At 42.2% G+C, this 21,769-nt stretch overlaps 1 protein-coding gene across 1 annotated transcript in view; it reads right to left on the bottom strand.

Annotated features, from left to right (window-relative positions):
- Window positions 1-489: 489 nt before the first annotated feature.
- The window catches only part of LOC309353638 (phospholipase A and acyltransferase 5-like), a 35,421-nt gene continuing 14,141 nt past the window's right edge, over window positions 490-21,769 (bottom strand). Inside the window, exons 3-8 of the mRNA XM_081883104.1 lie at window positions 13,170-13,258; window positions 11,166-11,307; window positions 10,256-10,524; window positions 3,565-3,664; window positions 2,881-3,149; window positions 490-2,266 (exon numbers count right to left, since the gene is read on the bottom strand). Coding sequence (XP_081739230.1) covers window positions 2,216-2,266; window positions 2,881-3,149; window positions 3,565-3,664; window positions 10,256-10,524; window positions 11,166-11,307; window positions 13,170-13,178 — 840 coding nt within the window. The 5' untranslated portion in view covers window positions 13,179-13,258 and the 3' untranslated portion in view covers window positions 490-2,215. The remainder of the gene's footprint in view (window positions 2,267-2,880; window positions 3,150-3,564; window positions 3,665-10,255; window positions 10,525-11,165; window positions 11,308-13,169; window positions 13,259-21,769) is intronic.

Here is a 21,769-nt window from a genome sequence, read left to right as displayed (position 1 = left end):
TCCTACTTTGGCTTTAAGATCCATCAATGAGGCTCATCTCGTTCTTCCGCCTCCAGATGAAGTATGCAGTTCAGTAATCTGAGACAGGGCCTTCTCGGTGGTAGCTGCCCTGGTTGTGAGATGCAGTCCCCCTTGAAGCTTAATTGGTGCTTACATTGCTTGATTTTCTGTGCCACCTAAAGACTTAGGTACCTCTTTGTCCAAGTTTCTTTTGGTGGGGAGAGGGGCTGCTATAGTGAGGCCTGGTGTGTTTATATTAAAAGGAGACTGTGTAAGCCTATGGTAAGATTTCTGTGTTGTTTTAATGTTACTGTGCATATATATATAATTGTTTGGCATTTAAGGGCAGGATGGAAATGTTTGATACTAACCCCAAAATGAAAAACGATTGAGGTCCCAACTAAAGAATGGCAATGTACCGTAAGCTGATGGAATATGCACAGCTTGCGGACTTAACAATATAGAATAAGAGAACAAGAAGAACACACATTTAGAGAAGATTGGAGAAAGTTTATTGAATATATGGGAAATAAATGTGTACAACTGAAAATGTTGGCAGCATGCAACAGTGTAAATAAGTTTAACAGTGTAAATAAATTCAACAGTGTAAATAAGTTTTGATTGATGTTATAATGGAATACTGAATGGTTTAGTTTATGTAAAATAAGCAGGGATTTATGGTATGCAAAATGAACCATGGAAAGAGAAGAAGGGAGGTCACTGACATTTTAAGGATGTTTAAATGAGTGTTCAAAACTGTAAAACAAAAAATTTAATTAAAATTATGGATAGATGATAGATAGATATGAAATGTTTGCTACTACTATTCATACTAATAATATGATTGATTGATTGATTGATTGATTGATTGATTGATTTAACTAACTGGCAGCTTTTTTATATAAAAAAGAGTCTAAAAGTGGTTAAAGAAATGGAATTTAATGTCCTCTTTTAGAACAAGCAGTTCCCAAAAATCCTCTTGTGAATGTTCTTGTAATAGGTTCTCCATGTCAGACCTACATCTGCCAAGTTAACACAGTAAAATGTGGTTTGTGTCAGGCCTTGGTCACTGTGGGACGTACTTTAGGAGTCACCTAACTTAGCTTTGTGACAAAACGCTTGAACATGTTTTCCTCCCCCAATATGCCATCTGTAGCATTTTAATTCTATATGGAGCTTATGCCGTGAAATGTGTATATAATTTGAATGATGTGTCCCTGTAACAACTAAAATATTGTCTCAGTTTTCCCCCAGGTATATCTGGTTAATAACCAGGGCTTTTTAAAAAATGAAACAATTCTGAACACCTCAATTACTTGTAAAGCCTAAACGTGATTAGTCAAAAGATCATGGTTAAATACTTCTGCGTGAAATGGAGTTAATGGAACCTAGTGTACACTGAGCAGTTTTAAGCCATCACACAATTTTTAAACATCACAGTGGGCAGTCAGGAGGGTAAGAACAGCAAAAGGGGCACCTGACTTTTCTCCGAAACATTTGAAGCGGGCTTTTGCATTAACTCTGTAGGGAGAACTTTAGATTGAAAGTGGAAAGGTCTGTGATTACATTTCAGACTCATGCCACAAGGCATTTTACTTCAGGAGTGCTGTAGCAATGAACTGTGACCAGAGGAAAATGGGAATTTGAGGTGGAGGAAGAAGGATTGAGGGCTGAGATTTCAGCTAAACGCACAAGTAGAGAAGACTCTTTCCCCTCCTCCGTTGAAGGGGGCTATGAAACCCCAAATGCCAATGAATTCACAAGCTACACTGTTGTGGGATTCTTTATACAGGCACGTACTGATTATTAACAACCGAGGCCTGCAGCAAAATGTTGTATGTGTCAAGGGTGGCCTGAAACAAGATGGCGGCATCCTCTATTCCAAGCACAGAAGTTGACCAGACTGGCAACTGAACCTTACTTCAACGTTGATCAGTGTCCTCTACCACATCTAGAGGCAGCAGGGAGAAATTTGATTCAATTCACATTCGAATTCTTAATGCACAAACTGAAACAGAGCCATCCTTCAAAATTCACACCAATGGATGAAGACAGAAAACCTAAATCTTGATTGATTTGATGTTTTTTGTTTTTATTCAATAACTCTTGTTCTTTTATAATGGGATCTTGTTAGAAGCCAACCTAGGATTGTCCTCCAACAGTCTTTTAGATTGTTCACATGTCTCATCATATATTTAACACCAACTAGTGGTGTTTACGAACGGAACATGTCTGGTATCCGGCTTAGAACAGAAACAACTTCCGCCTGCAAAAAATAAGAGGTTTAAGCATTTTTATTCACAGCGACCGATGGTCCTTCATTTCTCACAACTGAGTTGATATAAAACTTTGCTTTAAATGTTTCTTTTGGAGACAGAAAATAGCCAGATTTGAAATTCTCAAATTCCAAGGCAATTAACTCTGGGTTTAAAATATGCTTTAGAAATTAATTCCTTATAAAAGAACATGCTGTGGTGCAAAAATATGTATTCTGTGGCTATATTAAAAGAATACAGACCCAACATTTTTCATCAGGGTACAAGTCTGTCATTAATTTGGAAACCTGAGTTCTGAGTTTTTAATATTTTCATTTGTCCCTTCAGACAATTTGAATGTGTGAACTCAAGTTATTTTTAAAAGTTATGATATCTATTTCTTTCCTGTTCTGGTTTGCAGTCCTTCAATATACTCCAAGTAAATGTTCAGTTCTGCTCCTCATCTTTGTAAATCAGGGTTAGAAATTAAATCTACATAAAAATAAAGTAAATTAACTGCTTCTTAATCTCACCTACCTCATTTCTCCAGCAGCAAGCGTTTAGAAAGAATTTCAATATCACAGCACAGATTGTCACTACGAAAACGTGAATAAATTCTACACACCTGTCTACTGTCAGGTTGGCCATATCGTAGTATGGCGGCAAAATGTTCACAGTTCATCGTTTCCACATCGTAGTCTATCTCCATCCCAACACATTGGTTCGCAGTGCTAATTATTTCACTTACAGGCCTGGCATTATATTTTCTGTCCTTCTCGTTGTTGACCTTCCAGCTGCTTATCCCCGCCACATTTGAAAGCTTTTCTTTCTTCACCATTGCCTTTGTTGTGTTGGCAGACAGGGGAATAGAGAAAATACTTCCTGTACCCCCATCTCAAGAATAGAGAGATAAAAGAAACTCAGAAGCAGTGACCATTAGGCCTGGATTCCCTGCATTTCATCAACAACATTGTCTTCAAGAAGTCATCAGTTGTAGTTGTTTTGACAAATAATATTATTTTTAAAAAAATTGTTAGTCACTCTTATCTTGCCCAAGCAACCCAAAACAACTCACAACCAACCAGGATGCAATCTCTTGGCTACAAAGCAGTCCTGTAACTGGCTTACAACAATTGCAAGTATCAGGACATAGAACTTCCAGCAACAATTAGTCCCTAAGCCAGTGGTGGGGAACCTTCCCCCCCCCCCAAGGGCTGTGTTTCTTCAGGGGTAATCTGCCAATGTTCTCTTATCTTATTCTTCCCTCTCATAAAATCACCCTTTCTAGGAAATAATGAGAAGCTCTTACCTGCAGAAGTCAGGTGGACCACATATCCATCGCCTACGTAGATAGCCCAGTGTTGGTAACCCAATCGATAAATCTCAATCTGGTCTCCAGGCTCTGGTCTCTCCCAGAGGTAAGTGAACCAATGTATTGCGTCGTAAAACAGCTGTGCAAGTTTATTCAGAAGTAAGTCCCACTAGGTTCAATGAAACACACTCCCAAATACATAGGATCACAGCCACAGAAGCAGCCTTTTCTTTTGTACTGTAGCTCATGGATGGAGAACTTGTGGCCTTCCTGATGTTGCTGGACTACAACTCCCATAGTCCCTGGACTATGAGAACAGGATGCAAGCTATTCTCATGTTCTTTAAGCCTGAGAAAAGCACCACATCACCTCCTGCCCCATCCAATACAGTGGTACCTCTGGTTACAGAAGCTTCAGGTTACAGACTCAACTAACCCAGAAATAGTGTTGTTGTTGTTGTTTAGTCGTTTAGTCGTGTCTGACTCTTCGTGACCCCATGGACCAGAGCACGCCAGGCCTTCCTGTCTTCCACTGCCTCCCGCAGTTTGGTCAAACTCATGCTAGTAGCTTCGAGAACACTATCCAACCATCTCGTCCTCTGTTGTCCCCTTCTCCTTGTGCCCTCCATCTTTCCCAACATCAGGGTCATTTCCAGGGAGTCTTCTCTTCTCATGAGGTGGCCAAAGTATTGGAGCCTCAGCTTCAGGATCTGTCCTTCCAGTGAGGACTCAGGGCTGATTTCCTTCAGAATGGATAGGTTTGTTCTTCTTGCAGTCCATGGGACTCTCAAGAGTCTCCTCCAGCATCATAATTCAAAAGCATCATAATTCAAAAGCATCAATTCTTTGGCGATCAGCCTTCTTTATGGTCCAGCTCTCACTTCCATACAGGTACCAGAAATAGTACCTCGGGTTAAGAACTTTGCTTCAGGATGAGAACAGAAATCGTAATCTGGAGGTGCGGCGGCAGCAGGAGGCCCCATTAGCTAAAGTGGTCCTTCATGTTAAGAGCAGTTTCAGGTTAAGAATGGACCTCCAGAACGATTTAAGTACGTAACCAGAGGTACCACTGTAGATGCTGCGAGGCCAGATGGAAATCCCCTTTCACTGAGGAAATCACCCTATTCTTAGCTCTTTCCAGATGGAAATCCCCTTTCACTGAGGAAATCACCCTATTCTTAGCTCTTTCCTGTTCTCGAGGTTTGTTTCCCTTCCCAGCTCTTTTTTAAAAGACGAAACGTTTATTGGTTTTATAACAAGCCAGAGGTAGAAACAAAAACAGTTCAACTGTTGCACAATAAAATAAAGTATAAAAATGAAAGTAAAGCAAACTTAAAAAAAAATATTTAAGTCCAGAAAACTTCCATAAAATTACAGGCATATAAACAGTACAGAGCCCAGCGCTTTACTGAGTTGCTGCTCTTATTGTGGATTTCATTCCAAGCTCTCATTTTGCAAGAAATCAAAACTTAGTATCCATGGCTTGTAGGAGCCTCGCTCTCTTCCACAAGCAGATGAATTTGGGACCCTGTGGTTATTCATTGCAGTTTTTCTAAGTCAGGCTTGCAAGGCAGGGGGAAGGAGCTAAAGCAGAGCTTTCCAAACTTTTCATGCTGGTGACACACTTTTTATACACGCAGCATTTTGTGACACAGTAATTCAGTTTCAGTAGCAAACCGGAGGTTAAACTAACCCCTTTCCAGCCCAGGAGCAGCGCAGGGACCATTCGCATGAAAACACCGACACACTGCAGCCGACACACGAATGTGTCGCAACACGCAGTTTGGAAAGCTCTGAGCTAGAGACAAAACTATCCTAAGCATTCTTACACAGAAGTTAGTCTCACTGTGTTCAACATACGTTGGCTTGCAGCAGAGATAGCAGCGTAAGGCAAACAGCAAGTCAAGTGGCAACTCTTACTTTGGAAAAAACAGTCAAAGGTGAGACACTCAAAGGGAAGGCATTTTGGACTGGGTGGGGATCGATAGTCAATGTCCCCTATGCAAAGAGGTACTTACCTGAGCCATCATGTTTTGCTCTCACCGTCCTCTCCTTTCAGTCCTCAGATATTTATAGATCTTTTTCAGTTTCGTTTTCACTTTATAGCCTTAAAAAACAACAACATATTATTAGCAAGGCAACAGTTGTCATCAGTATAACATCTCCTGGCAACACTTGCCAGGATAGTTTTCCACATGCGAAAGAAGCCTAGAGCCCCCACCCTAACTCACCAATATTCCAACATTTTAAAGGTCATTCCTGGTTCCTTTCAATTCTAGAAGTGTAAGGGAAAGACTTCTACCCAATTACACAACAAAAGGGAAAATAACCATATCACTTTTTTCCTGTCCTCCCAGCCTGCTAAGCTCCTTGTATTTATGTTCTGGCTGTTCTGCAATGGTTTCCTGCCCCACAGGACCCATTCACCACAATCTCTGACTGAGGCAAGGGTAGCCAACATGCTGCTCTCTACATATTGTTGGACTCCATTGCCCATCGCCATGGCCCATGTCTGCAGGGTCACAGGTTCACAACCCCTCTAGCAGCTGATGCTTTTCCTTGGCATGGACATACAGTTGATTGGGAAGACTTCCCCTTCACAATTCCTGCATCCTAGAAGCTGCAGCTGTCTCTGTCTTCCAGACAGTTTCTTTCTAATCCTTGTACCTGCTTTGACGACGAGTGTGTTTGTTTGTCTGCCTGCCTGCCTGCCTGCCTGCCTGCCTCTCTCTCTCTCTCTCTCTCTCTCTCTCTCTCTCTCTCTCTCTCTGTGTGTGTGTGTGTCCCAATTCTCCAAGCATTGAGGAGTTATGGGGCTCAGAATGCCCTCAGGTTCTGCTTCCATTGCAATGAAGTCACTGGAGACGTATTGGCATTTTGTGATATAGGAATTGCATAATTACATGGGTTGACTGTAGGTAAAGATTCACAGCATTAAACACCCTGGAATTCTTCCTAAGAGCTCCCAGGAATCTCTTGGATCCTCGGCCTGATCTTGTTTACATAAGTTTAAGGAGTGTGGAGAAGGACTTTACCCCCAACTGAAAAAATGGCCCTTCCCATTTCCCACCCACAAATGGGGCCATCATGTTATTTTCAAAGTGAAGAAACGCCACGTTCAGATGTCTTGGAGAACAGCTATATGGCTGGTGTTTGTGGCTCCCTCTAATTGTGCCAAAATAGCAGCCCACCTGCTGCACGTAAAATTCCGTCACACTCTAATGCTAAGCAGATCCATGTAGAAAAAGCTTCCTCAAGGTCACTGCGATCCACTTTCAAAGAAGCAACCAACAATTCATTTCAAAATTAAGAGTACTGAACCAGATAAGGTTCTAATTAATAGCTCACTACCAGCATTTTGCTCTACCTTTTTAAATGTAGCTCTGGAGCCAAGTAACTAATTTGAGCTCAGTTGCATTAACACCATTTCCATATTTCCGAAGCTGCTAATGGGTGGACCGATATGTGAAACTCTTTCTTCAGTTTCAGTGACTCCTGTGCTCCTTCAATTTTAGAAGTCCCATTTGTGTGTGTGTTTTAAGTATTCAACATGCATCTGTTTTTAGCTAATGGGACGTCTTTATTTCATCTGTTGCAGGAAAAATCCGAGGGCTCCCTTGGACAAAACAAAGACACCAACCAGGATAACTTGGAGCAAAACAGCAGCCTGTAGGCTTGGCCTTTATTGAACTGTTGCAACAGGGTATTCCCCTCACTTGCAGGAGAGAGGAAAGACCCAGAAGAATAGTGTGCAAGGTCTTATAAAAACTTTTGAAATTCCCCTCCTCTAGGTCTAGCCCACCCCCAGAGACATCATGCATACATTACAGAAAGGAGGGGTTGAGGGAGGCATACATTACAGAAAGGAGGGGTTGGGGGAGGCATACATTACAGAAAGGAGGGGTTGGGGGAGGAGTTGTGGTGGTAACATGAGTGTCTTGTCACCTGGCTGGTTCCTCCCTTCCCCCTCCCCCTGAGTCACTTCCAGGAACTTCCAGGAGACAAAGGGGATTTTGCAGTTTCCTGCCCCCTGAGGGAAGATCTGATCAGTGTCCTTTGTTTCAGTCCATGTTGAATCCACTCCCATATGCAAGTTCTTTGTGATCTTGATTGTCTTCTGTCTGGGATCATCAGGGTTGGCATGGGCAGGGCTCCTGTGTATGTGCTGAGACAGTGAAGGGACCATGGCTGACCAGGACCAAGTCACACCCCTTTGTTAGTTCCTGTCATATGGAGTAAAATAAAATGGAGCAGTGCAAATCCGATGTATGGTTGATTTTCTATGAATTTATAACAGAAATGTGGCGTATGTGTGTGTGAGTGTGTAGTCTATACAAGCAGATTGATTGGGGTGGGGGGTTCCTGCTACACATCAACAACATTCCCAAGTACAGTCGTACCTCGGAAGTCGAACAGAATCCGTTCCAGAAGTCCATTAGACTTCCAAAACGTTCGACTTCCATAGCGCGGCTTCTGATTGGCTGCAAGAAACTCCTGCAGCCAATCAGAAACCATGAGAGTCCTGTCAGACATTCAGCTTCCAAACGAACATTCTAAAACCGGAACTCTCACTTCTGGGTTTTGACTGTTCAGGAGCCGGAACGTTTGACTCCCAAGGCATTCAGGAGCTTAACATAGCATGAATGCATGAGGATTCCCAGCCTGCCCACCTCCTTTGAAAAGCCACCCTTTAAGACGAGGGCAAATTCTCTTTCAATAATTTTTAAGAATGATGTTTCTTGGATATATTTTTTTCCTTCTCCTTTAATTTTTAATTATGGTATTGTTGTTCATGAGTTTCTTTTAACTAGATTTTTTTTATTCATGGCAGAGCAGAGAAAGAAAGAAAGAAAGAAAGAAAGAAAGAAAGAAAGAAAGAAAGAAAGAAAGAAAGAAAGAAAGAAAGAAAGAAAGAAAGAGCTTCTGTCACTTTTGGTCTCAGATGGGAGATGGGAACCAAAACCAGGAAGCAAAAACATATTAAGAAAATGGGAATTTGAGGTGAAGGAAGAAGGATTGAGGGCTGAGATTTCAGCTAAACGCACAAGTAAAAAAGACTCTTTCCCCTCCTCCGTTGAAGGGGGCTATGAAACCCCAAATGCCAATGAATTCACAAGCTACACTGTTGTGGGATTCTTTATACAGGCACGTATTGATTTTTAACAACCGAGGCCTGCAGCGAAACGTTGTATGTGTCAAGGGTGGCCTGAAACAAGATGGCGGCATCCTCCATTCCAAGAACAGAAGTTGACCAGACTTCAAGTAAGTTGAACCTTACTTCAACGTTGATGAGTGTCCTCTACCACATCTAGAGGCAGCAGGGAGAAATTTGATTCAATTCACATTCAAATTCTTAACTAATCTGCACTTTACAAAACAATGCACAAACTGAAACAGAGCCATCCTTCAAAATTCACACCAATGGAAGAAGACATAAAACTCTTGATTGATTTGATGTTTTTGTTTTTATTCAATAACTGTTGTTCTTTTATAATGGGATCTTGTTAGAAGCCAACCTAGGATTGTCCACCAACAGACTTTTAGATTTTTCACTAATGGTGTTTACCAATGGAACATGTCTGCGATCCGGTTTAGAAAAGAAAGTTCTTCCACCTGCAAAAAATAAGAGATTTAAGCATTTTTATTCACAATGGCTGATGGTCCTTCATTTCTCACAGCTGAATTGATATGAAACTTTGCTTTAAATGTTTCTTTTGGAGACAGAAAATAGCCAGATTTGAAATTCAGATTCCAAGGCAATTAACTCTGGGTTTAAAATATGCTTTAAAAATTAATTCCTTGTAACAGAACATGCTTTGGTGCAAAAATCTGAGTTCTGTGGCTATAGTTAGAAAAATATTAAAAGAATACAGACCCAACGTTTTTCATCAGGGTACAAGCCTGTCATTAATTTGGAAACCTGAGTTCTGAGTTTTTAATCTTTTCATTTGTTCCTTCAGACAATTTGAATGCGTGAACTCAAGTTATTTTTAAAAGTTATGATATCCATTTTTTCTGTTCTCGTTTGCAGTCCTTCAATATACTCCAAGTAAAGATGGCGTCGTTAGTGGTAGCATCGGCATGAGCTCCGCATCAGTCGTGCGGTTTTTATTATTTTTATCAGTCTTTTATTAGCTTTTATTAGTATTTTATATCTATCATTTGGCAGCTTTTCCTCAACTATTATATTCACATAAAAATAAAGTAAATTAACTGCTTCTTAATCTCACCTACCGTATTTTCCCCCCATAAGGTGCACCGGCCCATAGGACGCACCTAGTTTTTTTGGGGGGGGCAATAAAGGAAAAAAATTCATTCCCCCCCCCCAGGCGCGGGGCTGGGGCGCCTCTCCCGCTACCCCCCGAGTTTGCGGGGCTGGGGACGGGGAGGAGCAGGCTTCTCCCGCAGCCAGCCTTCTAACCAAGTCAGGGGACAGCGGGAAAGGTGTGCTGCGCCTCTTCCGCTATCTCCCGAGTTTGCGGGGCTGGCGATGGGGAGGAGCAGGCTTCAGCGAAAGCCTGTATTTGCCCCATAGGACACACACACATTTCCCCTTCATTTTTGGAGGGGAAGAAGTGCGTCCTATAGGGCGAAAAATACGGTAATTTTCCAGGATCAAGAGTTTGGAAAGAATTTCAATATCACAGCACAGATCACACACTATGAAAACGTGAATAAATTCTACACACCTGTCTACTGTCAGGTTGGCCATATCGTAGTATGGCAGCAAAATGTTCACAGTTCATCGTGGCCACATTGTAGTCTATCTCCATCCCAACATATTCATTTGCAGTGCTAATTATTTCGCTTACAGGCCTGGCTTTATATTTTCTGTCTTTCTTGTTGTTGACCTTCCAGCTGCTTATCCCCGCCACTTTTGAAAGCTTTTCTTTCTTCACCAGTGCTTTTGTTGTGTTGGCAGGCAGAGAACCAGAGAAAAAACTTCCTGTACTGCCATCTCAAGAATAGAGAGAGAAAAGAAACTCAGAAATAGTGACCATTAGGCCTGGATTCCCTGCATTTCATCAACCACATTGTCTTCAAGAAGACATCAGTTGTTGTTTTGACAAATACTATTATTTTTTAAAAAATTGTTAGTCACTCTTATCTTGCCCAAGGCAACCCAAAACAACTTACAACCAACCAGAATGCAATCTCTTGGCTACAAAGCAGTCCTCTAACTGGCTTACAACAATTGCAAGTACAATGGTACCTCAGGTTAAGTACATAATTCGTTCCGGAGGTCCATACGTAACCTGAAACTGTTCTTAACCTGAAGCACCACTTTAGCTAATGGGGCCTCCTGCGGCTGCCGTGCCGCTGGAGCACGATTTCTGTTCTCATCCTGAAGCAAAGTTCTTAACCTGAAGCACTATTTCTGGGTTAGTGGAGTCTGTAACCTGAAGCGTATGTAACCCGTGGTACCACTGTATCAGGACATTGAACTTCCAGCAACAATTAGTCCCTAAGCCAGTGGTGGGGAACCTTTCCCCCCCCCCAAGGGCTGTGTTTCTTCAGGGGTAATCTGCCAATGTTCTCTATCTTATTCTTCCCTCTCATAAAACCACCCTTTTGTAGGAAATAATGAGAAGCTCTTACCTGCAGAAGTCAGGTGGACCACATATCCATCGCCCACATAGATAGCCCAGTGTTGGTAACCCAATCGATAAATCTCAATCTGGTCTCCAGGCTTTGGTCTCTGCCAGACGTAAGTGGGCCAATGTATTCCATCGTAAAACAGCTGTGCAAGTTTATTCAGAAGTAAGTCCCACTAGGTTCAATGAAACACACTCCCAAATACATAGGATCACAGCCACAGAGGCAGCCTTTTCTTTTGTACTGTAGCTCAGGGATGGAGAACTTGTGGCCTTCCTGATGTTGCTGGACTACAACTCCCATAGTCCCTGGACTATGAGAACAGGATGCAAGCTATTCTCATGTTCTTTAAGCCTGAGAAAAGCACCACATCACCTCCTGCCCCATCCAATACAGTGGTACCTCTGGTTACAGAAGCTTCAGGTTACAGACTCAACTAACCCAGAAATAGTGTTGTTGTTTAGTCGTTTAGTCGTGTCTGACTCTTCGTGACCCCATGGACCAGAGCACGCCAGGCCCTCCTGTCTTCCACTGCCTCCCGCAGTTTGGTCAAACTCATGCTAGTAGCTTCGAGAACACTATCCAACCATCTCGTCCTCTGTTGTCCCCTTCTCCTTGTGCCCTCCATCTTTCCCAACATCAGGGTCTTTTCCAGGGAGTCTTCTCTTCTCATGAGGTGGCCAAAGTATTGGAGCCTCAGCTTCAGGATGTGTCCTTCCAGTGAGGACTCAGGGCTGATTTCCTTCAGAATGGATAGGTTTGTTCTTCTTGCAGTCCATGGGACTCTCAAGAGTCTCCTCCAGCATCATAATTCAAAAGCATCATAATTCAAAAGCATCAATTCTTTGGCGATCAGCCTTCTTTATGGTCCAGCTCTCACTTCCATACAGGTACCAGAAATAGTACCTCGGGTTAAGAACTTTGCTTCAGGATGAGAACAGAAATCGTAATCTGGAGGTGCAGCGGCAGCAGGAGGCCCCATTAGCTAAAGTGGTCCTTCATGTTAAGAGCAGTTTCAGGTTAAGAATGGACCTCCGGAACGATTTAAGTACGTAACCAGAGGTACCACTGTAGATGCTGCGAGGCCAGATAGAAATCCCCTTTCACTGAGGAAATCACCCTATTCTTAGCTCTTTCCAGATGGAAATCCCCTTTCACTGAGGAAATCACCCTATTCTTAGCTCTTTCCTGTTCTCGAGGTTTGTTTCCCTTCCCAGCTCTTTTTTAAAAGACGAAACGTTTATTGGTTTTATAACAAGCCAGAGGTAGAAACAAAAACAGTTCAACTGTTGCACAATAAAATAAAGTATAAAAATGAAAGTAAAGCAAACTTAAAAAAAAATATTTAAGTCCAGAAAACTTCCATAAAATTACAGGCATATAAACAGTACAGAGCCCAGCGCTTTACTGAGTTGCTGCTCTTATTGTGGATTTCATTCCAAGCTCTCTTTTTGCAAGAAATCAAAACTTAGTATCCATGGCTTGTAGGAGCCTCGCTCTCTTCCACAAGCAGATGAATTTGGGACCCTGTGGTTATTCATTGCAGTTTTTCTAAGTCAGGCTTGCAAGGCAGGGGGAAGGAGCTAAAGCAGAGCTTTCCAAACTTTTCATGCTGGTGACACACTTTTTATACACACAGCATTTTGTGACACAGTAATTCAGTTTCAGTAGGTTAAACTAACCCCTTTCCAGCCCAGGAGCAGCGCAGGGACCATTCGCATGAAAACACCGACACACTGCAGCCGACACACGAATGTGTCGCAACACGCAGTTTGGAAAGCTCTGAGCTAGAGACAAAACTATCCTAAGCATTCTTACACAGAAGTTAGTCTCACTGTGTTCAACATACGTTGGCTTGCAGCAGAGATAGCAGCGTAAGGCAAACAGCAAGTCAAGTGGCAACTCTTACTTTGGAAAAAACAGTCAAAGGTGAGACACTCAAAGGGAAGGCATTTTGGACTGGGTGGGGATCGATAGCCAATGTCCCCTATGCAAAGAGGTACTTACCTGAGCCATAATGCTTTGCTCTCACCGTCCTCTCCTTTCAGTCCTCAGATATTTATAGATCTTTTTCAGTTTCGTTTTCACTTTATAGCCTTAAAAAACAACAACATATTATTAGCAAGGCAACAGTTGTCATCAGTATAACATCTCCTGGCAACACTTGCCAGGATAGTTTTCCACATGCGAAAGAAGCCTAGAGCCCCCACCCTAACTCACCAATATTCCAACATTTTAAAGGTCATTCCTGGTTCCTTTCAATTCTAGAAGTGTAAGGGAAAGACTTCTACCCAATTACACAACAAAAGGGAAAATAACCATATCACTTTTTTCCTGTCCTCCCAGCCTGCTAAGCTCCTTGTATTTATGTTCTGGCTGTTCTGCAATGGTTTCCTGCCCCACAGGACCCATTCACCACAATCTCTGACTGAGGCAAGGGTAGCCAACATGCTGCTCTCTACATATTGTTGGACTCCATTGCCCATCGCCATGGCCCATGTCTGCAGGGTCACAGGTTCACAACCCTTCTAGCAGCTGATGCTTTTCCTTGGCATGGACATACAGTTGATTGGGAAGACTTCCCCTTCACAATTCCTGCATCCTAGAAGCTGCAGCTGTCTCTGTCTTCCAGACAGTTTCTTTCTAATCCTTGTACCTGCTTTGACGACGAGTGTGTTTGTTTGTCTGCCTGCCTGCCTGCCTGCCTGCCTGCCTGTCTCTCTCTCTCTCTCTCTCTCTCTCTCTCTCTCTCTCTCTCTCTCTGTGTGTGTGTGTGTGTGTCCCAATTCTCCAAGCATTGAGGAGTTATGGGGCTCAGAATGCCCTCAGGTTCTGCTTCCATTGCAATGAAGTCACTGGAGACGTATTGGCATTTTGTGATATAGGAATTGCATAATTACATGGGTTGACTGTAGGTAAAGATTCACAGCATTAAACACCCTAGAATTCTTCCTATGAGCTCCCAGGAATCTCTTGGATCCTCGGCCTGATCTTGTTTACAGAAGTTTAAGGAGTGTGGAGAAGGACTTTACCCCCAACTGAAAAAATGGCCCTTCCCATTTCCCACCCACAAATGGGGCCATCATGTTATTTTCAAAGTGAAGAAACGCCACGTTCAGATGTCTTGGAGAACAGCTATATGGCTGGTGTTTGTGGCTCCCTCTAATTGTGCCAAAATAGCAGCCCACCTGCTGCACGTAAAATTCCGTCACACTCTAATGCTAAGCAGATCCATGTAGAAAAAGCTTCCTCAAGGTCACTGCGATCCACTTTCAAAGAAGCAACCAACAATTCATTTCAAAATTAAGAGTACTGAACCAGATACGGTTCTAATTAATAGCTCACTACCAGCATTTTGCTCTACCTTTTTAAATGTAGCTCTGGAGCCAAGTAACTAATTTGAGCTCAGTTGCATTAACACCATTTCCATATTTCCGAAGCTGCAAATGGGTGGACTGATATGTGAAACTCTTTCTTCAGTTTCAGTGACTCCTGTGCTCCTTCAATTTTAGAAGTCCCATTTGTGTGTGTGTGTTAAGTATTCAACATGCATCTGTTTTTAGCTAATGGGACGTCTTTATTTCATCTGTTGCAGGAAAAATCCGAGGGCTCCCTTGGACAAAACAAAGACACCAACCAGGATAACTTGGAGCAAAACAGCAGCCTGTAGGCTTGGCCTTTATTGAACTGTTGCAACAGGGTATTCCCCTCACTTGCAGGAGAGAGGAAAGACCCAGAAGAATAGTGTGCAAGGTCTTATAAAAACTTTTGAAATTCCCCTCCTCTAGGTCTAGCCCACCCCCAGAGACATCATGCATACATTACAGAAAGGAGGGGTTGAGGGAGGCATACATTACAGAAAGGAGGGGTTGGGGGAGGCATACATTACAGAAAGGAGGGGTTGGGGGAGGAGTTGTGGTGGTAACATGAGTGTCTTGTCACCTGGCTGGTTCCTCCCTTCCCCCTCCCCCTGAGTCACTTCCAGGAACTTCCAGGAGACAAAGGGGATTTTGCAGTTTCCTGCCCCCTGAGGGAAGATCTGATCAGTGTCCTTTGTTTCAGTCCATGTTGAATCCACTCCCATATGCAAGTTCTTTGTGATCTTGATTGTCTTCTGTCTGGGATCATCAGGGTTGGCATGGGCAGGGCTCCTGTGTATGTGCTGAGACAGTGAAGGGACCATGGCTGACCAGGACCAAGTCACCCCCCTTTGTTAGTTCCTGTCATATGGAGTAAAATAAAATGGAGCAGTGCAAATCCGATGTATGGTTGATTTTCTATGAATTTATAACAGAAATGTGGCGTATGTGTGTGTGAGTGTGTAGTCTATACAAACAGAATGATTGGGGTGGGGGGGTTCCTGCTACAGTTCCCCCCTTCGGAGATAAGATTGCAAAGGTGGTTACTTTGCAATCCTTTTCTCCGCACAATTTAAGGTGGTAAATATTAACCTGCTATTCTCCGTCCCAGATGCGTGTGTCCATGTGAACTTGAAAGGGACTTGGATGTCATGCTTCTTAAGGATATTTGTATAGAAATATAACAGTGTAACAGTGCACATAGTTAGACACAGGATATCACGTAAAATTAATATTTTGTTGCTCAGTTACTTGTGGTATTTTAGCACCTTGGAATAAATATTTTCTCAATAGTGGCGTATGCTTTACATTTAGCAGGAAGGTCCACTAATGACTGAAAGATGCAGTTTGCTTTGCCCCCCCACCATTTTTGTGTTCTCAGGTGTCAAGGTAGCTCTTCTGTGGTCTCACACCGGCCTGGTGTAACAGTAGTAGCAATCCCTGGTGAATCCCCTTAGGGCTTTCATATTAACCATGTTGCCTGGCACTCACCACAGCTGGCACAGGTTTGGGCACGTCAGGAGTGAAATGTCCTCGCCTGGCCATTCTATGGGATTTTATTATTATTGGCTATGGTCTTGCAGTCATGGGAAGTTACTCACTTGCACTTAAAGGACCAAAAAGCTAATTGCAGCCTGGATACACTTGCCCAATTCAAACTGAGTCCAATTTGAATTTATCTTGCCCCATGGTTCTCAACTCTTCAAACCAATCTGTTAAAAGAAAACCATTCTTAAAAGGGCACTTGTCCAAATAAGTCAACTTAACTCTATAAGGGATTATTCCTGCTAAACCAAAGCATATTCACTTTCATGTATCTTAGAAGCTTCTCATTGGTAAAGTGAGTTTTTAGCACATTTTTAAAATGGGTAGGGAAGTTGGCAGAGTGCCAGGTGAAACAACTAAATGTGGTTATAAATTTATCTAATTCTAAACATTGGACTACATAATAGCCTGATCTGTAAAAAAAAAAGCATAAAATGTATGAGAATCCTCAACTGGGGTGTAAGGAATAAAACATTAAACATAAAAACAATTACACACAAAAATAGCCACAAATAGCCCCCCCATTTGTGGAAATAACACACTGTCAGACACATTTCAACATTCCTACACAATTAACACATAATACAAAACAAACTAATTAAGTATCAGTTACATATCTTGAGACAATTGTGATATTTTTACGCATGTATCCTGAGGTTCAAAAGTCAGAAAATGTCCTTGCAATTCAATTCCACCCCCCTTGTCAGCCCCACTCCCCCGGCAGTCTATATCCTTTGAAAGAGATAGCTGTGGCCATTTTGAAAACTTTGGTGTCTTCTTGGATCTGTAGTAACACACTTGTAGAAGTGATATCCTGTAAGGGGTTAGGGTTTTTTAGGGACTTAAAAAGACAGTTAGAAAAGGGAGAAGCAAAAAAACCCCTCCCCAAGAAAATCTCCTTGAGTTATTAGCTGCAAATAATAAAATCTTAGCATGTTAAGCATTTTACTCATTTTAATATTATTATCACATTTTCATATAATTACTGTTATTATCTGCTAAGTTTGTTTGCTTTCCTTCACTTAGTTTTTTTTTCATATTATTAAAAAAATTACTCCACATGTAAAAAATACAACAAAGGTTAAAAATAAAAAAGAAAGCCAAAAATTAGATTACCAGTCAGATGAAAACAGACTTGACACAAAGACATCAGATCTAGAAAGGAATTATTATTAAATAATACAAAGATATTATCAGAACCACAGATTACTACTGGACTGAAAGAATGAGAAAACAATGGAAAAGGGCTTAAAATGACTTTCAATATGTGATGGACATGTCCCCAAAGTAAAACACACACACAATGACCTATGAGGAACCAAAAATAATAATACTCAGGCAAAAAGGTAAACAAATACAATTCCACAAACAATGTTTGGTTGTGCTTCGATTAATTTCATAGACATCATGGAAAAACTGATTAAATAAATGAAAAGAGATTATTTGTAACTTAAAGTGTCAAAGCCACAAAGAGATGGAAGTCACTTATATAGCAGGGATTCAGACTTGTTTCACAGAACAGAAAGAAAGTTGCTGTGGGAGAAAAGGGACAAAAACTTTTTTATCGGGGTTCACATATCCTGTTAAAAGGGAAAATTATTTCATGTGAGAAGTCTGTCAGGAGATGCTGTTCCTAAAATGCACACAAAGTCTGTGATTTTAATCCCTTGGGGGGGAGTGCTTTGATATTTACCTGTGAAAAGAATTTGGCATGTTAATCATGTTAAGATTTGAAACTACTTAACACCTTTTGTCTTACGTAGCCCCTGGAGCAAAAGAGACATTAAGGGTGATTTCCCTCAGTGGCTCCAAGTTTTTTACATAAGGAAATTTGAATAATTTCCCCCCTTCTGCCCAAGCTCCTCTCACTCCCTACAGTTCCCCCTCCTTCCTCTCTCTATCTCTCTCCCCCCTTTGTTGCTGATGTAGCCTCTGTGCATGTGCCAAGTTCATATCTCAGCAAACCTTTTATACTATTGAAAATGTTGAAACCTTTGGCTAAATTACCATTTGAATAAAGGAAATGGAGGGTAAGGAGTAGATTTAAAAAATAGGGTTAGATTTTTTAAAAAAACAAAAAAGAGAAACTGAGCAATTAAAGTATTCAATAAAGTTAGCAATTGTAGCCCAAGCAAAAAGGACTGCTTCCTTTTTGTACAGGAAAGGGCTATCATTTTGTGTGATTTCCCTCTGGTCATTCACGGAACAATGCCACGCCCTTATATATGGGAAAAAATGGCCAGAGAGTCAGGATTTATAGGATTTATTTAACATTCTCAGTCATTTCAGCCTTACCATTTGCAGACAAATTTTGCTGCCCTTCATTTACAGGATAAATGGTCAAGACTCGTATGTATTTTATGTGCTTAAACTTTGAATTGACTTTGAAGTTTGATTTATTTTTTTTAATAGTAGAGAAAATGATAAACACTGTAATCACTCAAATGCTTGAAATTACCAGTTCTGCTTCAAAACATCACGGATTTTACCTCTCACCTTTTTTAAAGTAAAACAAAGAGCAAAGTTGGGCTGAATTTCAACTCATCACATGCTTGCAGACACATGGCCCTCCACACAGCCACAAATTGGGAAAGCTAAAAGGGACCCTTGGGTCATCTAGTCCAACCCTAAATACAGTGTTCATAGCAAGATTTCAAAGCAAGATTTGCACTACCAAAAGGACATATACATTTAAGTACAGATTTTCACCTGGGAAAGGAAACATCTATGCTCGTATCATGTACTAAGGAAGAGAAAAAGAAAAGTAGCCAACTTTACACAGAACCGTTTTAGCGGATCTTGAGATAGTTTGAGTTTGCTTCCTTCAAGTTCCTAGAGAAATTATCTTTAAAGGAAGATTGAAGTGAACATTTTTCCTAAGAGGGAGAGGATCTCTTATAAAACATAGTTAAAACAGCCATAGATTTGATTTAAAAGGAATACAAAAGTGACAGTTTTTTTCTGAACTTGCATAGTAAGCCTAATCTATGCCCCCCCTTGCAGTTTCCTTTAAAGGAAGCTTACTTGGGAGTAGATTTACCTGGCACAGAAATAAGAAGGAGAAGGGGGAAAAAACCTGAAAGAGACAGAATGAAACAAGGGGGCATTTTTTAAGAAAAGAGGCCAGGAAGTCTTATAGAGACTGATATCAGGACTGGACTCAGATAGACAATTTTGCTGGCTATGGAAGCCTCTACATTTAATACCAATTTTAATACCAATTTTCTTAGAAAGAACACATTTTCATAGGCAGATGCTTAATGAAATACATACACTGCATTTTAGCTTGAGAGAGCAGTTGGCTCTACTAGGCTTTTGCAGCAGAAACATTAGTTTCTTCACAGCACATTTCAAAACACTGGAAAAAATACTGGAACACGGATATAAACTCATAAACTCAAACGTTGCAACATAACATTATCCACCATCAACTTAAAATCATACTCCTCACTCAAGCTACTTGGAGGAAGACTCCTTGGAGCCTCTCTCAAATAAACATTTGCACACTTCATTCTCAATTTTTTTGGTCCTGTTTAAGATTGATAAGGCCCAACATGGCTTCCTTAGATTTAAAATTTTTGAAGCAAGCTTGCAATTTAAAAACTATGTGCATTTAAGAACACTCTGTGGATGCCGGAGCCAATGTAAACACAAACACTTTAAATATTTCCAAATCTTTGAGTACATCTCTTATCCTTCCTTTTTTTTTTTTGGAAACTAAGATCTCAAATGCGTGGGCTCCCAGGCTGGGCTTTTATAGCTACTGCCTTCTGAGCACCATTAAATTTACGGTTTCATGTTCTAGCTTTAGGTTATAGTTTAACACCACAAATTTGATGTGTTCAGCTCTCCCTAAGGGTTCAAACCCTGATTTTGTTGAAGGATCCCTGGGGTGGCCACTGTGCCCTGGGTTCCAGGTGGTGGGCCTAAGCCACCCACTAAAAGTTACAATGGTCTTGTACTTTGTACTTGGAAAGACCATTTTGCCCCTTTATTTTATTTTTCCAATTGGAGATGACAAGCTGGAGGGGCATATTAGAATCCTCTCTGGGGCAAAAAGGCTTCATGGAAGCTTTGTTGCCAGGAGGAGTCCAGCTAGGGTGTTTAGTGAGCTCCCATTCTCTCATATGTTATTATTAGGCCTTTTTTTTCCCCCGTTAACGAAGTACGCTAAAGACAGAAAGTGTGGACGCACACACACAAGGGAAGAGGGGCAATGGGAAAGAAAGGGGGGACAGATAAAAGATCCTTTCAGTACACGAAGTATCCTTGACTAACACAATTCCTACTTATCTATAAACCACAAATTAATTTCTGGAAATCTCAAACCTGAACCTGAAACAAAACCACGGGTCTCTCTGCCCGGAAACTCAAACCACGGGTCCCTCTGCCCGGAAACTCAAACCACGGGTCCCTCTGCCCGGAAACTCAAACCACGGGTCCCTCTGCCCGGAAAACCTAAACCACGGGTCTCTCTGCCCGGAAAAACCTGAACCTCAGCGCTGTTTACAAGACTAATCCTAGTGTGGGGCCCCAATTTGTGAACCTCCTGCTCTACCCTCCACAACAGCCTCCTGCCTAGCCATTGAGACTAAGTTCGGAACCCCTACTGGACGCTTGCGCAGTGCAATGCCAGATTAAGGCCCGAGAAAATGAAGGTTTGGAAAGGAAACAAACAACCTTGCGTTCTCACGTACCCGGGTCATCCCTAACAAAGGTCGCCAGGCAGCAGGGGCGGCTTTGTTTGCATAATAGACGAGAAAAGAGAGAGAGAGAGAGAGAGAGAGAGAGAGAGAGAGAGAGAGAGAGAGAGAGAGAGAGAGAGAGAGAGAGAAAGCTTGGATGGATGCCTCTGGACGACTCCGAGAGAGGGACATCAGAGAAAAACAGTAAAGAGCCGCGCTTTCCCGGACTCAATTCCAAGACGGAAAACGGGGGAGAAAAGGATAGGAGGAGAATTTTTCTTTGAAGGACGCCTCCAGACGACTCTGAGAGAGGAACGTCAGAGAAATAACTAAGAGCCACGCTTTCCCGGACTCAATTCCAAGACGGAAAACGGGGGAGAAAAGGGATAGAGAGATTAAGGCGTCCCTGGACGACTCCGAGAGGTAACGCCGGAAAACAGCAAAGAACCACAATTTCCCCGGCCACACTCCGTGTAAGAAATTGAGGGGAGAGAAAGAGAAAGGTTTTGGCATACCCAGACGACTCCGAGAGGTAACGCCGGAAAACAGTAAAAGGTGCCACAATTTCCCCGGTCACACTCCGCGTAAGAAATTGAGGGGAGAGAAAGAGAAAGGTTTTGGCGTACCCAGACGACTCCGAGAGTTAAGCGCCAGAGAGTAAAGTTCCACGATCTCCCTGGCCACTTTCCGAAGGGGAGAATAGGGTTAGAAAAGGGCAAAGTTAGAGCGCACCCGGCCGACTCCGAGGGGCTACGCCAGAAATGAAAGAAGGAAAGTCTGGCTGTCGTGGGGACACTGCTTCTCCACCCCCCTCCCAATGTATTTACTTCAAACCATACTCACGTTCGAAGATGTCCCCCGCGGATCCCGGGATCCTTTTCTTTTTAGCCGGCTTGACCTCACCTTTGCTCCCCCTGGTTGGGCTTTTGGTGACGATTGATTACCGCCCGCAAAGAGGAGGTAGGGAGAGGAAGAAGGATCCCTGGGCTAAGGTTGCCCAGTGGCGCCCGATCCCCTC

This window comes from Podarcis melisellensis, assembly GCF_964234715.1.
Source record: "Podarcis melisellensis genome assembly, chromosome: 12".
Lineage (NCBI taxonomy): Eukaryota > Metazoa > Chordata > Lepidosauria > Squamata > Lacertidae > Podarcis > Podarcis melisellensis.
Note: the sequence above shows the minus strand (reverse complement) of the source record. Positions and strands in the feature narration are given on the sequence as shown.